Source organism: Amblyraja radiata, chromosome 6 (genome assembly GCF_010909765.2).
Source record: "Amblyraja radiata isolate CabotCenter1 chromosome 6, sAmbRad1.1.pri, whole genome shotgun sequence".
Classification (NCBI taxonomy): Eukaryota; Metazoa; Chordata; class Chondrichthyes; order Rajiformes; family Rajidae; genus Amblyraja; species Amblyraja radiata.
The window spans coordinates 42,648,635-42,668,291 of record NC_045961.1 but is presented as its reverse complement, the minus strand read 5'-3'; the positions used below and the strand labels follow the sequence as shown (position 1 = coordinate 42,668,291).

At 40.0% G+C, this 19,657-nt stretch overlaps 1 protein-coding gene across 1 annotated transcript in view; it reads right to left on the bottom strand.

Moving 5' to 3' along the window:
- The window catches only part of nck2 (NCK adaptor protein 2), a 68,483-nt gene that overhangs the window by 8,227 nt on the left and 40,599 nt on the right, over positions 1–19,657 (bottom strand). Inside the window, exons 2-3 of the mRNA XM_033022618.1 lie at positions 15,490–15,732; positions 3,593–4,314 (exon numbers count right to left, since the gene is read on the bottom strand). Of these exons, the coding sequence (XP_032878509.1) occupies positions 3,593–4,314; positions 15,490–15,715 (948 nt within the window). The 5' untranslated portion in view covers positions 15,716–15,732. The remainder of the gene's footprint in view (positions 1–3,592; positions 4,315–15,489; positions 15,733–19,657) is intronic.

The following is a 19,657-nucleotide window of genomic DNA, read 5'->3' as shown; positions in this document are numbered from 1 at the left end:
GGAATGATTTAAAAGGATGTGGAATCAGATGAACGGAACACAAATTCTACAAGGCAGAAGGGACAAGGCCTGAGACACAAGGAACTGCAGATGCTGGAATCTTGAGCAAACCACCAGGTGCTGAAGGAACTCAGCAAGTTAGGCACTATCTGTGGAGCAAAATGGATAGGTCATGATTCAGGTCAGGAAGCCCACACTATATCAGGGAGAAAGTCCACAACGACAAGATTAGGACTGAACTCGGCTCCCTTGAGTTGCAAGCGGAACCACCAACTGCTGCACCGTCATCCCACAACTGGAGAGGTGTGGGTTAACATTTTTTTTAAGGGGCGAGGACGGGGGGGGGGGGGGGGGGGGGGGGGGGGAATCGGAGACATTTTTTTGATCAAGACTGCAAGAGAATCATATTATAAAAGCTGACAGATTTTTGCCGTACACTTGGTTTCACATAAAACAATAGTGCCACCTGTTGGCACAAAATTGGCCAAATAATCACCTTTTCAAAAAGAATCAAAGATTGGTCTGTGTTCACCACTCCTGGTAGGTTCAAGCAATCAAGAATAGAGCTGTGCACAAACCCTTCTCCGCCTCAGCAATGGAACGCTATGCACTACATCTTTCACTACCAGGGACTTGTTTTCTAATTGTTTTGCTCTAATGTCCTCTTTTCTGCATTCTTTCCTTTCACTGCCTTGTATATTTTGTGTAGTTCATGTATAATTTAGAAACATAGAAAAATAGGTGCAGGAGTAGGCCATTCGGCTTTTTAAGCCAGCACCACCATTCAATATGATCATGGCTGATCATCTAAATTCAGCACAGCGTTCCTGCTTTTTCCCCATATCCCTTGATTCCTTTAGCCCTAAGAGCTAAATCTAACTCTCTCTTGAAAATATCCAGTGAATTGACCGCCATTGCCTTCCATGGCAAGGAATTCCACAGATTCACAACTATCTGGGTGATTTTTTTCCCATCATCTCAGTCCTAAATGGCCTACCACTTATTCTTAAACTGTAACCTCTGGTTCTGGACTCCCCCCAACATCGGGAACATTTTTCCTGCATCTAGCCTGTCCAATCCTTTAAAAAATGTATATGTTTCTATAAGATATCCTCTCATCCTTCTAAATTCCAGTGAATTCAAGCCCAGTCGACCCATTCTTTCATCATATATGTCAGTCCCGCCATCCCGGGAATTAACCTGGTTAACCTACGCTGCACTCCCTCAAAAGCAATAATTTCCTTCCTCAAATTAGGAGACCAAAATGGCACACATGTTTTTGTGTTGTTTCAGGCAGTCTCTGTGATGCTGTTTCAAGCAAGATCGTCACTGAACTTCTACCTCACCATACATGTGCATGATGCACACTCAATTTGACAATTGCCACACCATGCTGAGATGTACCCGGTCAGAATATTTTCTACAGTGCATCTGTAGTAGTTAAAGAGAATCATTGTTGAATCCATGCTGGATCTTTGCAGATGCCTAACAAAGTAAAATGCTGATACACTGCATCAGTGCAAAGGGACACTGATGTTATGCTATGTGTTGATGCAATGAATTTTAAGCCATCAATCATCTCGACAGCAGTTCTGTTGATGAAAACAGGATTGTGTTCCCCCCTCACTTCCTTAAGTCAACAACCAACTATTTCATCTTGCTGACGTTAAGGATTAGGTTGTTGTCCTGGTAGTATGATTCAAGGTGTCTGATCCTTTTTCTGTACTTCATCTCATTATTGATCTGGCCGATAACAACATCGGTGAACTTAAAGACTGAATTGGTGCTGCACTTAGCCACACAGTCAAGGATGTACCGGGAGTAGAGCAAGGCAGTGAACTCACAACCCTGAGGGGCACAGTGTTGAGGTTCAACTTTATATCCAAATAAAGAACTCTGATTGTTTCATTTTCAGTTTAGTTTAGAGATACAGCGCGGAAACAGGCCCTTCAGTTCACTGAGCCCGTGCCAACCAGCGAACCCCGCACACTAGCACCATCCTACACATACTAAGGACAATTTTTACATTTATTCCAAGCCAATTAACCTACAAACCTGTACCTCTTTGGAGTGTGGGAGGAAACCAAAGATCTTGGAGAAAACCCACGCAGGTCACGGGGAGAACGTACAAACTCCGTACAGACAGCACCCGTAGTCAGGATCGAACCTGGGTCCCTGGCTTTGTGACGCAGAAACTCTACCGTTGCACCACTGTATTGATGTGGAAAACCATAGGTCTCAAAGAAATGCAAATTATGACTAACATGGTACAGGCAGACCCCACATAACATATTCGGGCGATGGAAATTCACCCATAAAAGTCACAAATCAGCACAAACATTTAAGAAATTTAGTAAAAAATTCAGAGAGGGAATTCATGCAAAAAAGCTAAATAAATAAAAATGCACAGATGATGTGGCTTTGTCACAGAAGACCTTGATATAGACCATCTTCTAGAAATGCGATACGTCCCTCCCCCCTACGCAATGCAATGTTTGCCTGCACTTACTTCTCGTCCTAAAGTCCAAATGATGAAAATGCTTTGTAAGAGCAAATAAGTAATACGAGTTAGTGATGAAATTAAAACTTGATCCAGAGAAATTTAGGTTTATCGTACACTTGCACCGGGGAAAAAAACCCCATTTAAAAACAGGTCGAATATTTAAATGGACCCTTACAACTTTTGTGTTTTCCCTTCATGTTTGCTCACTATACAAATCTGAACCAGTGACAATAACATGCCAGGAGTCTCCAATGTTGACAGGAAATACTGACCCATAAAACTGCTATTAAACTATCAAGTTCTATTAACCCCTGTCTGAAATTTCCACTGTTTTGAACACAAATCAATATTAAGTTATGACATACAAAATAAGTCAATAGAAAATATTACATGTTTATATAATGACTGAAGCAGTTTCAAAAAGCAATTTTCCAGAAAATGTGTATACTGGATCTATTGAGTGTTGAATATCACAAATATATGGGTTGCATTTCTATGAGCGAAGCTAATTTGTTTGCAAATTACTGCAATATGAGCAGGTTTTTTTTTTAAGAACAACATTTGGCAATGTGTAGGAAGGAATTGCAGATGCTGGTTTACACAGAGGAGAGACACAAAATGCTGGAGCAACTCAGCAGGACAGGCAGCATCTCTGGAGATTAGCAATGGTGACATTTCGAGTTGAGACCCTTCTTCAGACCGATTCAGGGGAGAGGAAAGCTGGAGATATGGAAGTGTACAAAGAGAATGTAAGGAGTGAAAAGGACAGATCAAGCAGACGATGATCATGGAAATGTTCAATGGTTCATTGATGGCTGAGGGGAAAGTGACAATGAGGCATAAAAACAGTAAAATTAATCAGGAGGACAGTGAAACTAGTCAGGGAACTAGGGGAGTTTGTTTTCCTATAACAACACAAAGAAATAATTAGCACTATTAGCGCATCTTTCTTACCAATAAAATCAAACTCCAACTCATTACAACTGTTGCATCGGATGTCAATTCATTCCTCCCTGATGACAAACTGAAAAGCTGCACAACACTCTGCACAAGGATATCACTTTGCTGGTCTGAGTGAATGACACTTACCGATGATTCACTATCCCTGACAAGAAAGTCGCCGTCAATTCCCCTCTCGTTTAAAACCACTTCAGCCTGATGGCGTGTGATGCTACCATAGTACCATTGCTTGCCGGCGAACTTTCCTGTTGAAGATGGGCCAGTATAGCTGATCTGAGACACATGAGGACTACTCACTGCAGGTCCATCGTTTAAGATTACTACATAGTTTTTGGGAACAAGACCAATTTGTCCTTTGGAATTTTGACACTTCCACCATTCTGGATCATTCTCCGGTTTCTCAATGACATCCATGATTTCACCCTTTTCAAAATTTAGTTCTTCGTCGGTGACAGAGCTGAACGGGTAAAGCGTCTGCACCACATGAAGTACTTTTGTGGTTTGCCCATTACTCATTGCTGCCCCCAGTCTAGATGTGAAAAAGCCAGGTGAATCGGCAGTGGCCTCGTCAACTTCTTCCACAACGTAATTCGATGGAAACCAGCCGACTTGTCCATTGTAGCCACCTCTCCACCAACCATCACTACATTTTTCCATAACAGTCACCCGTGACCCTTTCACCAGCGATAGTTCATCCTCTCTCTCTGGCATGTATGCAAATTTGACATATGCTGGAATATTCAAATCATATATCCGGTCCGAGCTTCCACCATTTGTCGAGTACTCTGCATCCGTGCTTGGCGTCGGTGAAGCATCTCTTGCACTTGTTTTCCTTTTCGCTTTACCCAAACCTGTGTGGAAAATAGAGGGGATAAAAAGATAAACCGCAATGCATAACAATGCAGTAAATATACTATGAAAGATTCTTTTTTTTTTTTAAAGTTAGTTTTTAGTTTAGTTTAGAGATACAACATGGAGACAGCTCACCAAGTTGATCACCCAATGTTTAGGAAGGAACTGCTGGTTTACATCAAAAATGGACACAAAATACTGGAGTAACTCAGTGGGTCAGACAGAATCTCATTGTTGAGTCTGAAGAAGGGTCTCGATCCGAAACGTCACCTATTCCTTTTCTTCAGAGATGCTGCTTACCCCGCTGAGTTATTTCAGAGTTTACAATGTTATTCCACTTCCTCATCCACTCCTTACGCACGAGGGCCAATTAGTCTACAAACACATACGTCTTTGGGATGTGGGAGGAAACCGGAGCACCCAGATGGTCACAGGGTGAATGTGCAAACACCACACAGGCAGCACAGAGGTCAGAACGGACCTGAGTCTCTGGCGCTGTGAGGCAGCGACTCTACTAGCAGCGCCACTGTGCCGCCCACAAACAGTTTCTGTTTGGCAGAGGGGAGTTTAAATCAAGCGAGCAATTGCTTGGCAATCACTGGATTTTGAAAGCCTTCATATTGCAACATTTCATTTCAATGAATCAATATGGGACCAGATTAATAAATACTTTGTCTTCAGGTGGTTAAGATGCATTTATAGGTCCATGTTACTCAGTAACAGTTCAAGACTCCAAAACTTAATTTATTTTCAGAATCTGATTAATATTTTTGAGCTGTGTGCAGGAAGGATCTGCAGAATCTTGTTTTAAACCAAAGATAGACACAAAATGCTGTTGTAACTCAGCAGGACAGCCAGCATATCTGGAAAGAAGGAATGGGTGATGTTTCGGGTCAGAACCCTTCAGACTTCAGTCTACCTGTTTAAAGAAGGATCTAGACCCGAAACGTCACCCATTCCTTCTCTCCAGAGATGCTGCCTGTCCCGTTGAGTTACTCCAACATTTTGTGTCTATCTAATATTTTAGCTAGTTTTTAAAATTAATTCAACTGAATCAGTTTTAAGGTATTCCCGTTGAAAACCCCCCATTTTCTTGGGAGAAAAATTAGGCAAACAAAACTCTTCCAAAGGCATGGAAAGCAGAGGGCTGATGTCGGTATTACGATTGAAGCATACTTCAATACCTTAATCTTTCGCAAAGGCATCATAATCTTGCATACCTGTTTGAATCTCCGGTACAGACAAACCAGTTCATTAAGTCGGATCATTTAAACTGTTTTTCTTCTTTATTGAATGATTCTTTAAAATTCGCAATTCCCTTTTCTGAGCAAGGTGCTTATGGGTTCTTTAGCCTTCCAGACGACAATCTGTTGAGTTGCTTAAATTTCCCGACTCTCCTTTTTCAGATCTCCAATCATCTCAACTGCCCACTCAATCACACCCTCAATGATAAATTTTCCAGCTTCATGCACATTTGTATTTTGGAATAGTCAAAAATCATGGAAACTGGCCCTTTGGCCCATCTCGTTCATGCTGACCAAGATGCTCCATCGAAGCTAGACCCATTTCCCAGTGTTTGGCTCATATCCCTCGAAACCTTTCCTATCCATGTACTTGTCCAAATGCCTTTTATATGATACTGTGCTGTCTCAACTTACCTCTGGCAGCCCATTGCATATACCCACCATCGTCTGTGAGCAAGGAATTGCAGCTCAGGTTCTAATTAAATCTCACCTCAAACCTATACCCATCTGTTCTTGAAAAAACATTATGCATTCTCCCTACCCATTCCCCTCGTGATTATATGCACGTCTGTAAGTTCAACCCTCAGCCTCCTGCACTCGAATAAATAAAATCCTAATCTGCCCAAGCTCTCCCTGTACCTCAGCCATCATGTCCTGGCCACATCGTCATAAATCCTTGTAAATCCTCATAAAGGTCAAATCGAAGCCACAAACGGAGTTGGGCCAAGAACGGAGCCTCTGGGTTGAGATAGGACGAGCCGCGTTGCTGAGGACAAAGGGGGACCCGACGGGGAGGGGTAGAGAAGGGATGAGCACTTTTTGTAACTTTGTTGGTACCTTTGTGCTGACTCTTGTGTACTTTGCAAAAACAAAGAATTTCATGGTACATTGCTTGGTACAACTGACAATAAGGTATCAACACCATCATCTTTAGCTAAAGAAATTCCTCCTCATCTCCATCAACTGTTACAGCAATAAGCATAAAATCATAGCCACAACTTATTTAAAATGTTCTTCACATCTTACGTTTATCTGTTGACCACAACTACAAATACACATCCCCTGGTCTATATATTGCCAATTAATGAGAGAAAAATTATTTTCCACAAACTTGACCCTCATGATCTCTTTTTCAAATCTCCTCTCAACATTATTTAGTCCAGAGAATACCAGCTGCTATACAATCCCTCAAACTAAGGATAATTGTAATCATTCTATTCTGTGTGTACTATCAAGGACCCTAACATCCACCCCAGCTTTATGACTAAAATTTGACTTTGCACTGGAATTGTACCTAACCAGTGTTTCATACAATTTAGCACAACCTCCCTTCTATGCACTATGGCCATGATCACATTTGCTTTATTAGCTGCAGTCTCAAAATTTCTGGCCCTTTTAAAAGATTTATATACATATACATTGAAGTCTCAGTTCCATATCCTTATAACTATAAAACGCGCGCGCGTGTGTGTGTGTGTGTGTGTGTGTGTGTGTGTGTGTGTGTGTGTGTGTGTGTGTGTGTGTGTGTGTGTGTGTGTGCTCGCGCTTATTTGTGTGTGATCACATCTACTCGAAGAGACGATGTGCTAACGGCAACATTTTTACATATTCCGGTAGAGATTTACCCCCTGGAGTAAAAAATCGGCTTACCTGAGAATTTCGTGATTTATTTCTTGAGTAATTAATAAAAAAATTCACAAAACCGATCCAACTTTCAATTTAAAACGCCTGGGTTTTTTTTCCGCTGATTACGTGACAATGGATCTTCCTGCTGGTTTGCTCGCGCTGCGACTGACGTCACCTCCCACCCCTCCCTCCTCCCCCCCCATTATTCAAAAGTCGCCCTGTCGAGTGAAGACGTTCGCCCACTCGCGCCTCGGCTTGGGCCCCATACCTGGGAGCTCCCGAGAGCTTTGGTCGACGCACTCTGTCCCCCCCCCCCCCCCCCCGCGAACTGCCGCCCCCCCCCCGCGAGCTGCCGCCCCCGCCTCTCTCTCTGCCCTCACTCTCTACCCCCCTCCCTCTCTAGATGCGCCTGCGAGTTGGGGGCTATGCATCAATGGATAGGGTAGGTACGGGGTAAAAGGGGCCAATGAATAATATTAATATATCAAGGGGGGTTGTTAGAGTTTGTGTGAGTGTGAGCGTCTACGTGTGGTGTTTAGTGTGTATGTGACGCGGCAGGCCGCCCTTCCCCCTCACAAGTGGACGGGACCCAACGGGTCCCACTTGGTCCAGTATCCTTTAAAACTACAACATTTAGTGTATATCACCTTTCCTTTATTTCTTCTAGAATATATTGTTTCACATTTCTCTGTATTAAATTTAATCCGCCTCCTGTTATTTCATCGAGTTGGGATAGAAACATAGAAAGTAGGTGCAGGAGTAGGCCAATCGGCCCTTCGAGCCAGCACCGTCATTCAATATGATCATGGCTGATCATCCAGAAGCAGTACTCTGTTCTGGTTTTTCCCCATATCCCTTGATTCCGTTAGCCTTTGGAGTAGCATTCAATTCAATTCAATTCAATTCAATTCAATTCAATTTATTGTCATTTGGACCCCTTGAGGTCCAAACAAAATGCCGTTTCTGCAGCCATACATTACAAACAAATAGACCCAAGACACAACATAATTTACATAAACATCCATCACATTGCTGTGATGGAAGGCCAAAAAAACTTCTCTCTCCACTGCACTCTCCCCCCCGATGTCAGAGTCAAAGTCAAAGCCCCTGGCGGGCGATGGCGAATTGTCCCGCAGCCATTAAAGCCACGTCGGGTGATGCAAGGTCGCACACCGGGTCTTGGTGTTAGAGCCCCCGGCGTGCGCTCGCAGAGTCCCGCCGCCATTCCAAGCCGCGCGGGGCGGTGCTGTAAGGCCCCGCTCCAGGTGCTCTTCAACCCCGCAACTCGGGCGGGAGAAGTCGCCGCTGCGGAAGCCCCGAAAAGCGGTCTCCCTCCAGGGACCCGCGGGCTCCCGGTGCCGTCCGCCAAACCCGCAGTTGCAGCAACCGAATCTCCGGGGGTCGGGTCGCAGCAGCGTCCACCACAGCTCCACCCGCTCTGGACTCGGCCAGCTCCGCGACGGTGAGGTGAGTAGTCGGCACCACAGCCCCCGGTCTTCCTGTTGGAGGCCGCTCCTCGTTGCAGCCCCAACGACAACGGAGACCCGACAAAGAAAAGGTCGGGTCTCCCGTGCAGGGAGAGATTTAAAAGTTACCCCCACACACATACCCCAACAAAAAATAACAAAAACTACATAAAAACATAGACATAAAATAATAAAAACGCAGACGGACTGCAGAGGCCGCTGCTGACGAGAGTCGCGCCGCCTACCGGATGAAAGCGTTGTTACTAAACCTACCATCAGCGGCGCTACAGATCTTTCATTGCCTGTGCGTGCGATTCCGGAGGATTTTTACTCCTGCACCTATTTTCTATGTTTCTATGTATGTCGTTTATTTAACATATTATCTTGTTTTTTGATGTGGCTTTATTTTAATCTTATGATGTGAAAAATGTTATTTAGGCCCCATACGAATCGGCCATGTCTTGCCTGCCGATGGGGCTTAAAATTTATGGCAACGGCAACATTCCAATCGATCACATTGCAGAAACATCCTCTATGAAGATAATCAAATTCATTATTTTTTTGCATAATCATGTCATAAGAACATCTAAATCATCTATATTTTGTGTTATTGTTTATCCATGATCAATATTTTCATACTAAATATCCACAGTACAGTTTTAGTCAGATGTATTGTGCAAAAAATAATGATTTTGATTATCTTGAGAGTGGATGTTTCTGGATTAATTTATGGGAATTAAACATTAAATTCCTTCCATTTGGCATATAAGTCATGTTATATTGTGAATTCTTGTGTGAATGGGATCAGTTTGTTATTTGTTATTTGGATACTTAGGCTATTTTAAACATTTAGCCTTTTCTTAAGAAATGGATAGATGTTCAGATCTAATTGAACATTGAATTTAGATGAATTTAATTGATTTGATGAAACTGATGAATATGATTTTTTTGTTGGGTATTTACTATTTGTTTTAGCATTTAACTTTATCACCTACCTTTTTTTCCAAAACTGCAAATAATAACTTGTTTCTGTTAATGCTGTTGAGTGTTTTTCTTTCTTTACATTTTAAACAGATGTCTCTAAGGAAGAAATGCAAAAAGCAATCCAAATGCCCAGCAAAAGAAACTGATTTAGACAGCATTCGCAGAGATTATCCGAATTTGGACTGCTCCAAATGTGATGATCTACAGGACATTCTTAATGGGAAAGTAGTGGGCAGAAAGACATGTCATGCGTGGTTTGAAGAGCAAAAACTTGTAGTTACAATGCCAAAATTGAAAAATTGAGGTGTACAGAGTTGCTTATTGGTTACAATCTGAGGAGTATGATGATGCTACTGATTATGATATGCCGATGTACCAGTAACTGATCTTCTCCATAAAGACTTGGTCTTTTGCTGGAAATTGTAATTTCTTTACCTGTCTGTTACAGACTTACAGCATATAATACAATAATATTAAAGTTCTGATCTTGAGAATATCCCATTTTTGAATTTTCAAGGCAGTCTGGGTGTTTATTACTATTATCGTCACAACGGTCAATTTTGTAACTAGCTACAATTAAGTAACTAACTAATTATATGCTATAATTTCAGGTCATCCAAGTAAGATGTTTCATATTTGTTTCAGAATGCTTCAATCTATAATAACTGAAAATTTCATTCAGTTCCCTTAATTTTTAAGAAAGTTATGGGCTTTTGACTGTCCTCAATCACAGCTTTTGTGTTAAGTCAATGGAAAAGCAATAGGGAACAAGATGCTAATTTCAGTATGAAAATGACCATAACATTTTTAATACTGAAGATATGAAAGTGAATTATGTATCAAATTAAAGTTCCTTTCATGCTTTATCTGATGGGATAAATTACGGGCTTGATTTTTAAAATCGCAAAATGTTGTAACATTCCTACTTGGAGCTACATCCAACTCTCTCTTGAATACATCCAGTGAATTGGCCTCCACTGCCTTCTGTGGCAGAGAATTCCACAGATTCACAACTCACTGGGTGAAAAACGTTTTCCTCATCTCAGTCCTAAATGGCCTACCCCTTATTTTTAGACTGTGACCCCTGGTTCTGAACTCCCCCAACAACGGGAACATTTTTCCTGCATCTAACCTGTCCAATCCCTTAAGAATTTTATATGTTTCTATAAGATCCCCCAGTCGATCCATTCTTTCATCATATACCCCGACATCCCGGGAATTAACCTGGTGAACCTATGCTGCACTCCCTCAATAGCAAGAATCCTAGGGTTTCTTAGGTTTCTTATAGCCAAGGTTTTCCTATAGCCTGTTACTATCCAGCAAAGCCCCTTTACTTAGACATTGGTCTCATTGGACACTCTCGGGGCCACACACACACACTGACAGGTAGTTTGCTCCCACCTAACAGTTTCTGCTCCAGTATTAAGATTTCTGCTTCTTTACCCACTTTTTCTTTTTCCTTCTGCTCTTAGTGGTCTTCATCCACCGCCAACTTACTCAAACTGTTATCTACCACAGCTGGAGCAAGTACTCCACCACACTAACAAATAATAACCCATCTCTGATAGATGAACTGGCTAAATGCTGTATGCTACCATTACATAGATTAATGATTTACTCTGTGGTTTTCTATGTTAATAACACTCTGCTCTTTCCTGGTTGGAGTAGCTTGGATCAGCATATTTCTTCCAGGAAGTAATGAATATATCCTTGATTCCTCAAACAACGGAATGGTGGTGGGGGATGGGGAGTGCCTGTACACATTTTGTGTTAATGGGGATGTTTGATCCAACTACCAATGAATGTATACAGAAGATCTATTTGTGGCACGGTGAGACTTTGTCAATAAAATGGGGGTATAATCAATCTCCAGGGACACATTTCATTAATAATCTGGATAGTCTGAGTATTCAACCTTGTTAGATAACTCTAATCACCAATCAATCCACTCCACATCAGATATCACACAAGGCACTTGATCGACAAAACTACTCCAAACAACTAAAGCCTTGTTTTGAAGCAAGTCCATTTTTATCCCTACGTCATAGCACATCTGAACTGCACATAAACTGAACTGAACTTCATCATGCATCTTTAAATATACAATGGCAGGCTTATTTGTTCATTAATAATACTGAATGACCATCTTTTATGCTCCAGTGTAGGGATAATTGGTTTTACTATTCCTTAATTGATCTTAAGAATTTCAGTAAAAGTGCTTTAGATAAAAGATATTATTTAAGTAATAATAAGTCTATTATACCTTATCACAGCTAATTCTAAAATAATTCAATCTTGGAAGATCAACAGACAATATTATATTATGTATGATACATACCACTGTACACTAATACCAGTGTCTGATGCTAGCTCTGATAAAGCATCATGACAAAAGAAAAATGCAACTTTTATCGTTTAATTTTTGCTTCTCTAGCATTTTTAATTCTTCTTTCACTACATGAACATTGTTCTGTTTTATTTGAGTCAAAATCTTTGGCATTTCTGAATACAAGTTAAACTTGAGTACTGATAATTTGAAGATTATTGTCACAAGGTGGTAATAATACCTTTTGATAATTACCTTGTGCACAGGATATGCATTTCACTGGTTAAAATATGCTGATTTCTGCAGTGACAGAGAATTAAAATGCTTTCAGTTTTATAAATGTCTGTGCATAGGAAATAGTTTCAATCAGTGACAATTGCTCAGCAAGCAAAGCAGCTGAATACTGAATACAGCACGACCTAGTCATTCAAATAACATTCAAAGGTGGGCCAATATTCACACCACAGAAGTGCCAGGTAACAACCATCTCCAAAATAATCTCATCACCTACCCTTGACATTCCATGGCATTACCATTGATTAGTCCTGACACCATGAATATCTTGGGATTCTTCATTCACCAGAAACTTAACCACATCTGCAAGATAAATACTATAGCAACAACAGCAGGTGAGAAACTACATATCTTATGGCAAGTGCTAACACCTCAAGTGTTCAAGTGAGTTTATTGTCATGTGTCCCTGTATAGGACAATGAAATTCTTGCTTTGCTTCAGCACACAGAACATAGTAGGCATTTACTACAAAACAAGGCTTTTCACCGTCTATACAACAGTAATGGATGAGTGCACAATCCAGGACAAAGCAGCCCATTTGACGATAACCCCATTAATCACCTTATAATTTTACTTTAACCCCATGACAACTGGGATTGCAGCAAATCTAACGTGACAATTCTATTACCTTGCCCATTATGTACAATTAATTACTTAGTTTTTCAAACCAAGCCGCAGGATATCTATAGTTCTATTTTTCTATCACCAAACCTTTCCAGATCCATTAGTTTTTTTTGACAATGCCCAAGTCATAAGACATTTTTGGTCTGTAATCCCAATTTACAGAAATTTCTTGTAAAAAGTCAAATACAATACTTGTCAACCACGAACGAGTTAGTCCATGTGCAACAAATATTAAATGCTTCTGAAAACATTGATAGGATTTCCACACCCTTCAAGTAAGTTTTTTAACCTCTTTCTGACTGAGGATTAACAAGCAATGAATCTAATATCTGTCATAACTTGTATTTTGAGTGCAAAAATATTTCCATAATCAGCCAGTTCACTGATTCTAAAGTTTGTTCTAGCATAAGACCAGAATCAATATCAAAGAGTCACATGGGTGACACAGTAGTGCAGCAGGTAGAGCTGCTGCCTCACAGCGGCAGACACCTGGGTGTGATTCTGACCTCGGATGCTGTCTGTGTGGAATTTGCATTCTCCCTGTGAACGCAGTGGTTTCCTCTGGATGATCTGGTTTCCCTCCAGATCCCAAAGATGTGCAGGTTTGAAAGTTAATTGGCCTCCATTAATTGCCTCTAGTGCGCAGCTAGCGGATGTGCAAGTCGGATAACAGAACTGGTATGTACAGGTGATCAATGGTTGATGTGGACTCTGTGGGCCAAAGGGCCTGTTTCCATGCTTAATTTGTTTAAATATATAGCATGTTGTTTGGCACAAAAACAGCCCTGTGACCCTCGTGGCTTAACTGACCGAGTTCCTGTCTTTAATAATTCCATTTACCAGTCTTGCTTTGATCATTCAAGTGTCATCTAGATTCCACCAAAACATTTGTGTACCTGCCTCCACTGTGCACTCAGTCAGTGCAACCCATATTTCAATCATCCTCTAGGTGATTCCTATGTAATTTTAACCTGAAGGAAAACATAAAATGCACTGTATTCTGTAGCAGTCCTAATGTAACATTTTCCCGAGTATAGCACTGGGAACTAGTCAGAGCTCAATGGCCTAGAACTTATAGACGAGCTGAGTTTGAGATGAGTTTAGTGTATTATCCTGTGTACAGAGTACAGTGAAAAGCTTTTGTTGCATGCTGACCAATCAGCAGAAAGTCAATACAATCAAGCCATCCCATGTAGATACATGATAATGTAAGTAGATTTGATGAACCAAATAATCTCCAGTGTTGTGAAGAAATAAGAAAATATGGATTTACATCATAAAGCAGTCATATGGATCGGTGACACACAGAAGCCAGACCCACAAAACCACATGGAAAATGTAACAGCCTGGAAAGACAAAGCCTGTCATCTTTCAAATGCTTAATGATTCCTCAAGGTGCCTGCCTCAAAACGGAGATAAAATCTTTATTGATCATGCATGTGAAAACAGACTTTGAGGCACAAGATAATTGGTATTGCATGTACCTGTATCTAAATATAGCTATATATGGACCAATATAACTTGCTCTTCATGTAAATGCTGCACTTTATAGAAGAGTGTATTATAGGGGAAAAAACACAATAAAATCTACTCCTGCAAGTTCTTCTCCACATCATCTCACCCTGACCTGACCATATATCAGCATTATTTTATCACAAAAAAGCTCTAAATCATGGAATGCCTTACCTAACTTTAATGTAGGGTTAACAGCATCGGAAGGACTGTAGCAATTGAAGATACCGTCTAAAGGGCAATTGGTAATGGGCTATATATTTAAACCAATAGTTAGTGTTTCATTGTCATCTGTCCAGAAATAGAACACTGAAATTCTTACTTGACTAGACTTTCTACTGATGCCAATATCCCATTTATGAATGAAAAAATATTGTACTTTTGAATGGCAATTACAGGTTTATATTAAAAAATGTCTCTTATCGTTCGATTATAACTTAATTCAGAGCTGAGTAATCAAAGTTTCAAGCCTCATTCCAAGGACGTGCAAATCCTTTCGGCATGAACTCCAGTGGAGTCCTGAGGAAATATTGTGCTGTCCTTCGAAAAAATATTACTTCTTTACTCTCACAGATACTAGTGGAAAATATTATGAAGAGCAGAGAAGATCATGGCTTTCTTGCCAGCATTTATCCATCAACCATCCGTCCATAATCTCACTGCTATTTGCATCCACATGCTCACTGTAGATTACTTGTGCCGTTTCCTGCATTAAAAATATTCAGAAGTCCTTAACTGACTCGGAAATATTCTGGAACATAGTAATGTCAAGGAAGGTGACATACAAGTTTAAAGTATTTTCATTCTTTAACGGTTGAGCTCATTTGTAGTCTATGCGGATGCTCCCTGTGCAGCAAACGCAGCAGTCACAGATCAGGAATAGGTACCTGCAACACTAAAGTTGAGAAAAAACCTGCAACCCATTTGATGAGACAGGGATAGCCTGTCATAATCATCCAAATTCATTCCAATGTAAAGGAACATTGTTTGTTGGACCAGACACACAAGTCTTCACATCAATGAGAGAACAATGACACAATAAGTGATCAGAAGATATCATAATAAAGATTTCAATAAAATCTTGAAGATTTTACTTGCCTAGAGTATCTTTGATGTTCTTTACCAGTGACCCCTTCTTTAAGCTGTTCTTCCTTTCTACATAGTTGGATGGAACATAACCTGTTTTGTTTGATGTATTTCTTACTCTCCACCACGTTTTAGAATCATCAAGCAGCCACAATCGCTCATTTTTCTTAATGTCAAGTTCTTGATCCTGCTGTGCTGTGTAATCCCACTTTGCAATAACAATAACTTCTTCTGTCATCTTTCATCGAGTCCTTCCTATTAGAGAGAACATAGCTCAGTATTAAGAGAACATCTCACTGTTGTCTACTGAACACTAAAATAAAATCATTAGCAAATGAATTAATGTTTCTCCTGCAGACAAACAAACAGCACCTTGCATTTTGATAGTGCCTTTAATATAGAAAAATGGAAAGAAACATAGGTGCTTTTTTAATCAAAATATTTGTTTCACAAATGTATCATGTTGGATCTATTTATAGTCTGAATAGAAAAGGTTAAAGTCTATATTGAAACAAAAGTGCTGATCCAATCTTGAATCAATTACTGCTTGGCTAAGAACAATTTCTGCAATATCACCATTTAATTTTCCATAACGACTTCACTTATCTAAATCCAAGTTCCACCGTTGCAAGCAGCAATACATTGCAGAATACTGCAGAGCACAGTGTACATTCCTTGTTTTTGTTTATATTTTTAAGTTTACACATTTTTCATATTTAAATTGAAATTAATTAGCTATCAAATTACACAACAATCTCGAAAATAGTTTATTAAAAGTTTATTAAAAGGCAATTAAAAATCCTTGAAGCCAACAAAAATGAAACAATTTAAATTTTGGTTTTCCACACAGAGACGTTATTATCCCATGCTGTTAATGGTTCTCTCCAACTATTTTGACAACAAATGGGGTGGTTAGGCTGTAGCGAAGAGATTAACATGGCAGGTAATGAGGTCTAGGTCAAGACCTGACAAACCCAGAATGGCGAGCATTGAATAAGTCAAGAAGGATACAGATAATCAACAACTCATTATTCTATCAAAAACAAGACAAACTATGGAGAATAATATTTTTCCATTGTTCTATACAGTGATACAAAATAAAATTGAACAAACTCAACTAAATGAATTGATTTTAATTTAAAATATTCCATTATCATTTTCCCTTCCAAAATTATAATTACACCTGGCATTATATATATTTTTTTAAAGAAAGCTATTGCCCTTCAATTTAAAAACATATTTTGCTGATGTAGGGTGGGGGCGGGGAGAAGAAAGGAGAAAGGAAGAGGAGGAGCCAGAGGGCTGAGGGAGAGCTACTGGAAATTGGAGAAGTCAATGTTCATGCCGCTGGGGTGCCGACTGCCCAAGCAGAATATGAGGTGCTGCTCCTCCAATTTCCGGTGGTGCTCACTCTGGCCATGGAGGACAAAAAGGTTGGATTCGGAATGGGAGGGGGAGTTGAAGTGCTGAGCCACAGGGAGGTCAGGTTGGTTAATGCGGAGGTGGTCGGCGAAACGAACACTCACCACATCTTCCCATCTCCCCCCCCCCCGTCTGCTTTCCGCAAAGCCCGCTCCCTCCGTAACTCCCTGGTCAATTCTTCCCTTCCCTCCCGCACCACCTCCTCCCCGGGCACTTTCCCTTGCAATCGCAAGAGATCTTTTAATTTTATTTATTTATTTATTTTTATTTTTATTATTTATTTCGAACAGAATAAAAGAATAAAAAGCAAGTGTGAAACAGCATACAAAAAACAAATCAAAAATATTTATAAAGTGTCATAAACAATATCTATAAATAAATGAAATCGTATGTGTCCGAAAAGGAAGAGGAAGAAGCCAAAGCTTATTAATTCCCACCCCTTATTCAACTGCTTGTAATTATCTTATACAAATTTAGCAGCTATATGTACACCATATGTACACCAGCCACTATATGTACACCAAATTATTTACATTTAAACACTAATCAAATATTTACAAAGCCATACAAAAAAGAAAAAAAGAAAAAGAAAAGACCCTCATATACTATACAGTATCTTAGTCATATATACAACCCATCACTCTATAATCACCCTTCCCAATACAATCAGTATAACAAATATCCCACTCACAATCACCTATCCTCATCCCAATATCCTTTTAAACAAGTGTTTTTGTACATCTTTTTAAACTGAATTATGCTTGTGCTAAGTTTTATCTCCTGTTCCAGACCATTCTACAAATTCACACCACGGATTGCTATGCACATACTTTTAAGAGTTGTTCTGACATTGAGTTTTTTTAAATTATGTTCCCCTCTCAAATTATACACACCCTGTCTTTCCATAAACAGTTTTTGTATATTTCTTGGAAGTAAATTATTTCTTGCTTTGTACATGATTTGATTTGCGCAGTCTTAAATTTAACCAGATCAGTGAACTTCAGTATATGTGACTTTAAGAATAATATGTTCAAGATATCCAACGTTATTGATAATTCTTATTGCTCTTTTTTGTAATGTGCATAACGGCTGTAGGTTGGTTTTGTAGGTGTTACTCCATATCTCCACACAGTAACTCAGATATGGCAATATGAGTGTATTATACAAAGTATGTAATGATTTGTGGTCTTGATTTTCCCAATATTGCTATAGACTTTGCCAGTTTTGCTTTGACGTGGTTTGTATGTGATTTCCAGCAGATTTTGTGGTCTAAGATCACACCAATAAATTTATTTTCATATACTCTTTCTATACTTATGTTATCTATTTTCAATTGTACTTGAGGGTTTATTTTATGTTTTCCAAATAGCATAAACTTTGTTTTGCTTAAATTTAGAGACAATTTGTTGACATCAAACCACTGTTTAAATTTATTCATTTCTGATGTGATGACCTCCAAAAGCTGCTTCAAATTGTCACCGGAACAAAATATATTCATATCATCGGCAAATATAATCAATTTCAGTATATTTGATACTTTGCATATGTCGTTAATGTACATTATGAAAAGCTTTGGACCTAACACAGACCCTTGAGGTACTCCACAAGTTATGTTCATGTAAGTTGATTTATGTTCACCTATTTCTACAAATTGTTGCCTGTTTCTTAAATAGCTTCTCACCCAATCCAATCCAACCCCTCTGATGCCATACCTATCCAGTTTCATGAGTAAAATGTCGTGATTTACGGTATCAAATGCTTTTTTAAAATCTATGAATATTCCCATTGCAAGTTTTTTATTATCAACTAGACTAAGTGGGACCCGTTGGGTCCCAGCATCACACGGGAGGGCTGGTCACCAACGCAATATTCCACCTCTCCACCAATTCCAATTGGTGGCCAGTGGGGGAGGGGGGGGGGGGGGTTGGAGCACTAGTATGGGTGTTGTGGGCTGAAGGGACTGGTTTCCAGAGGCCTAGCTGAATGGATTCTTGAGCTGACGGCTCAGTCACTGAAGCCTGTGTGCTGGCAGTTGACTCACTCATGGCTAGTGGGCTGGCAGTTGACTCACGGCTATTCCTTGAAATTCCATTTCAAGCAGGGTGCAAGGCCACCAAATTCAAGTGCAGTTTCTTACCACTTCAAGCAGAGTGCAAGGCCACTGAAGACAGCGAGTCGTGACTTCTCCATCTTGCAGAGACTGAGCCACGCCCACACTTCTGGGTTTTATAGTCCCTCCCCCCCTCCCACCAGAAGGGGTGTGGCCTTCATGGCGTGATCGACAGGAGAGAATCTCACCATTTTAAAAATACTAATAACTCTTTTATTTTTCATCAATGGGAAAAATTCTCTTGTCCTGCGCAGCGGAGGGGGACTCTGAGTAAGATGGCCAAAAATCACAGCCATAAGTGGCAGCGTTTTTTCTAAAATCAATACACAGAACAACAGGAAGTGGTCAAGATCAGACTTTTAGTAATATAGATGCAATTTGTGATTTCCTCGATTAGTTCCATTAGTGCCATAGATGTTGATCTGTCTGTCCGGAATTCATATTGACTGTCGACCAAAAGCTTATGTTTTTCAATGAAATTGTCAAGTCTTTCTGTAAAAAGTTTTTCAAGGATCTTGGAGAATTGGGAGAGTAAAGAAACAGGCCTGTAATTTGTGAAATAGTGTCTATCCCCAGTTTTATATAATGGTATTACTTTAGCTATTTTCATTTTGTTCGGAAATTTACCGGATTGAAAAGACAAGTTAC